This window comes from Miscanthus floridulus, chromosome 19 (assembly GCF_019320115.1).
Source record: "Miscanthus floridulus cultivar M001 chromosome 19, ASM1932011v1, whole genome shotgun sequence".
Classification (NCBI taxonomy): Eukaryota; Viridiplantae; Streptophyta; class Magnoliopsida; order Poales; family Poaceae; genus Miscanthus; species Miscanthus floridulus.
The window spans coordinates 1,206,215-1,210,872 of NC_089598.1; the positions used below are offsets into that span (position 1 = coordinate 1,206,215).

Sequence of the window (4,658 nt, forward strand, 5' to 3'; positions counted from 1 at the left end):
ATGACCCAAGGACATCACTCAATCAAAAATTCAAACAAAACCTAAATCACTAAAGGTTACTATTTGCTTTTATGAATTAATTAATTAATTAAGAATTATGAAATAAATCAACTTGTTCCAATTGATCTCAAAATTTTTGTAATTGTTCATTGCATGATAAGTAAGTGGAAAAACAAATTTCATAATTTTTGGACAATTAAATAAGCCTAGAAAAATCATGGAAATCCATTTATTAATAAATTGAGCAATTTTCATCACATTCAAAAAGTACTGAAAAACAATATTTCATATTTTTCTTAAATATTATACATCACAGAGAAGTCACACAAAAATTTTCATAATTTTTGGAGTTCTAAATAAATCTACACAAAAATAACAAAAATAGACACTATTCATTCAATCAGAAAATAGAAAAATCTATTTTGAACGCTGAGTCGCTGACAACCCGACCCCACCCGTCATCTTCTACCTCTGGCTTTGACCGCGACGGCGACGACGCTAACCGATGATTCCTCACCGCCGGTGAGACTAACGGCGAAGGCAACTGCACCAACATACTCCCCACGACTAAGCGCACCTACTGATGTCCTTAGTTGCATCGATTGCGGCATGAAATGAGCACGGTACCGGCCATGGCGGACACGGCGGCTCGGCGGCATTACGCAGGTGAAACAAGGCCGGTAGCGACTAAACAAATGGCCCAGAAAGACTCAGGAGCTCACCCCGATCACGCTGGAGTCGATGACCGAGCCGGAGGACCAATGGAGAGATGGGTCGACGTGTACAACAACCACGGTGGCGCAAGCAACGTCGACGACGAAGTCCCAGTGGCTGCGGTGGACAATTTGATCAAGCATCAAGGTACAAAGCACCATGGCATCATGGCGAAACTGAAGCACGGCTCAGCAAGGACAGAGGCTCACTGTAGCGTGCTGGCCACGGCGACGTGCACACCACGGTGGTGCTGCCGGCCGCGAAGAAGAAGGGCGGCAAGCGGCGTTCCTCGGTGAAATCAAGCGTCAAGGATGGTTTGGTTGAGCGCGCAAGGAAGAGGCGAAGCTATTGAGTGCTTTGCTACGACGGTGGAGCACTACCGCGACGGTGCGAGCTCGCCGAAGATGAGCAAGGCCGACGGAAAAACAGAGCAAGGGAAAAAGAAGAACGGCGACTGCTCCAGAGCTTTATAGGACGGCCAAGGAAGCAAGGAGAAGCCACGGCAATGTCTTTCCTGCGCCAGCACGAAGCTGAGGGCGTCCACGCGCGCGCCTGGAAGAGAACCGAAGGTCGCCGGCGGTGTAGCTAAGGCGGTGAACACTGTTCATCGAAATTACAAAGTTGCCATCCAGTTTGAAACTCAAATTACTTCCAAATTTTTGTAACAACTCAAAAATCTCCAAAAATAAAAGTTGTTCAAAATTCAAAGTTCTACAACTTTACTTTTATAACCAACCCCAAATTCGGTCTAGATTTTGAAATGAACTTTTGAATTCGAATAGGGGAAATTTAACGAATTACGCCTTTTTGAATTACTCCAAATTTTTCGTAACAACTTTGAAAACTCCAAAAACAAACTTTGTATAACTTGTCAAGCTCTACACTTTTGCTTTTGGGCTCAACTCCAAAATATGCTTAGATTTTGAAATGAGTTTTCAGGGTAGGGTTAAATGCTGAAAATTCGGGTTTTCGGAAATCCAATTAAACACAAATGTTTTGAAATTGATTCATCCATACAAGTCAACACATATTATCATAAAACAATATTCACACCAAGCATTGCAACAAAAATTATTAAACTTTTATTAAGGAAGAATTTGAATTGTTTAATAGATTCCCACATTAAAATTCACAAAGTTTCTTAATCACTATTATTTCATGTAACATATAACACACTTCATAACAACATTTACATGCTATAAATTAAACATGAAATGCATTCATGAGTTGATACATGATGATTATGCATAATGATGACATGATCACCTTTTAAGTACTTTATAACATCAAGGATGTTACACCTGGTATCCTGTTCATGGGGATTTTGTCCAGGGTCAGCCTAGCTAGGGCTCGACTATGGATTGAGGCTCCCCTAATGCTTGTGTACCTGAGTCCTAGTCGCTCAGGGGCCCATCCCTCGTTGGGACGACCATCGAGACTATTGGGCCGGCCCATGGACTCCTGGGCCCTGGCGATCTAGAGAAGAAGCTTTTCGACCCATATCCCCTCTGTGGGAAAAGAGTCTGGTCTAGTTTGGAAGGCAAACCGTTCGGCGCGATTTTTTTGAGAAAGGATAGAGATCGCGGGCGCATATCCCGCGATGTGACGTGGTGATGCATCATGGCAGGCTTGGAGATCGGGGTGGACGGTTGCTCTTCTCGCATCCGTTGCCCCTATAAAACCTTGGGGTTCGCCCCTAGGGTTCCGTACTTCGCCTCCTTGCCTTCATATCTACAGCCTCCGCCACCAATCGCTTGAGCCTTCTGCATTTGCATCGCTGCCGTCGTCAAGCTCGCATCCACCCCCTTCCCTATCGTTTCAATAGAGCCATGGTGTGGATCCAGCATCACCCCTCAGCGCCTGGAGGGCCTCGTCCACCATGGCCTCCTTCGCCCGCTATCCACCATCGAGGAGTGGTGGCTTCCTGGTGATGAGGATGAGCCGTCGCCACCCAAAGGATATGTCATGTCCTTTGCTCTCTTCCATGAGCGGGGATTCGTCGTACCTGCTCATAAGTTCCTTCGAGGGCTGTTGGATTACTACCAGGTGGAGTTGCTGCACCTTACTCCCAATGGGGTCTAGCATATTGTGGCATTCGTCGCCTTATGCGAGGGGTTCCTAGGGATTAGTCCCCACTTCAATTTGTGGTGGCATTTTTTGCTGTCAACCTGTCGAAGAAGCGGGTTGGGAAGCAAGAGTTGAGCATGCCGATGGGATGTGCAAGCATTCATCTGTGCAACAACCGGGCGAATGACTACCCGTTGATGCGTCTATCGACCTCCAACAAGGGGTGGCATTCGCAGTAGTTTTACGTCAAGGACGACGTGGCTGCACCCTTGCCAGTGTTCTCCGGGCGCCTCATCGAAGAGGTCCCGGGGTCGTGGAAGTGGGGTGTCCCAGACAAAGATAAGAAGAGGATCAAGGATCATCTTGTTGCCCTCTAAATTCTAAAGGAGAGGGGTATGAAGGGATCGGGGATCATCGGCGCCTACCACACGCAGAGGGTGGCACCACTGATGAGTCACATGCTCCCCTTGTACCTAATGGTGCCTAGGGCATCGCCTGAAGGGACAGCGCTTGTCGACGAAGCGCTCCCCCCACCAAAGTGGCGCAACGGATCAAGGAGGCGATGGAGCCTTTGAAGGACACCACCGGCGTTGTCCTTGACTTCGTATATTCGGTGCCAGGACATCCTCCAATGCGGCCGGAACCGGGGTTCATCGATTTTGTAAGTTCCCCTTTCCCATGCCTTTTCTCCACCTTGAACTTCTGACCCCTTGATGCTAACCTCGGGATAGCAGGATCAGCCAAAGACACTTGTCCTCGGGGATAGCCCGGCTCTACTGCTGAAGGACCGAATCCTAGCGGTAGCAAATCGCACCATGGCCGAGTGGGATAAGAGGACGAGGGAGCTCAAGAGGAAGAAGATGCTATGGAAGCAGCAAGCATAGGATCGAGGAGAAGAGACAGGCAGTGACGACGACGACGAGTTTGACAAGGTAGTTGCCGACGTGGATTGGGATGACTTGGAGGACAAAGATTCACTGATAGGCACCCAATTGTCTACGTAGGGACCCTTCCCATTCCATATGGGGGGAAGTGAGTCCATGAGGCTGGCGGAGGCAGGCCAAAACATCGGCCCGTCCTCGGGACCGGTGGGAGCCGGAGGATCCACCGCCACACCCAGGGTGCCGGTGGAGGATCGGTGGATGGGGGGAGGCGGATCTACCACCACCCCAGATGTGCTGATGGAGGAGGGTGGCTTCACTGCCATGCCCCACGAGCTGATGGGGGTGGGCAGCCCGGCCGCCATGCCCGAGGTACCATTTGAGAGGGGTGGCTCTGTCACCGCACCCTCGGAGATAAAGGAGGCAAGACCCTCTGCCCAGGAGCAGGGGTTAGGTTCGAAGCAGTCCTGCCCGGATGAGTTGGAGCAGGAGTCTAGGGGTTTGTCCCCAAAATGTTCCTACCACCCAACAGCGCTGGAGTAAGTCACCAATTCCTTTGTTTTTCCTACTTTTCTATTTTTTGATGTGACCTGATGCCTTTTAACTTTTTGCAGACTCTTGCGATAGGGCCGTTCCTTGGCGCTGGCACCCAAGAAGTGTGTTGCTCTTCAAGCAGAATGGGTGTCATCGCCTGACATCGCCCCTCTTTCGGGCAGGGGCAGAGCCAATGTTGCGGCCTTGTCGGCCTGTCAGGCGCTGCTAGCGGTGGCGCTCGTGCCTCTGTGGGTCAGGTAGGCGCCTAGGCTGGGGAAGCGCCCTCGGGGGTTGCCGGGTAGACGACGGTGGAGGTGACTCTGCCGCCTACATTAGAGGGGATAGAGCTACCGCCCATGCTCATGGTGCCTCCTATGGTGGGCACGACATCGGAAGTCGAGCCCCCGGTGTCACAGGTGGAGGTGGCCGCGACCGTGCTAAGTTAGGAGCAGCCGAACGCAG

General features: G+C 50.1%; 1 protein-coding gene across 1 annotated transcript; it reads left to right on the plus strand.

The window, feature by feature from the left end:
- The first annotated feature begins 3,821 nt into the window (after nt 1–3,821).
- On the plus strand, nt 3,822–4,289 carry LOC136528709 (uncharacterized). Its single transcript, XM_066521686.1, has 2 exons — nt 3,822–4,201; nt 4,277–4,289. The coding sequence occupies exons 1-2, from the start codon at nt 3,822–3,824 to the stop codon at nt 4,287–4,289; spliced, it is 393 nt and encodes a 130-aa protein (XP_066377783.1).
- Nucleotides 4,290–4,658: the final 369 nt, after the last annotated feature.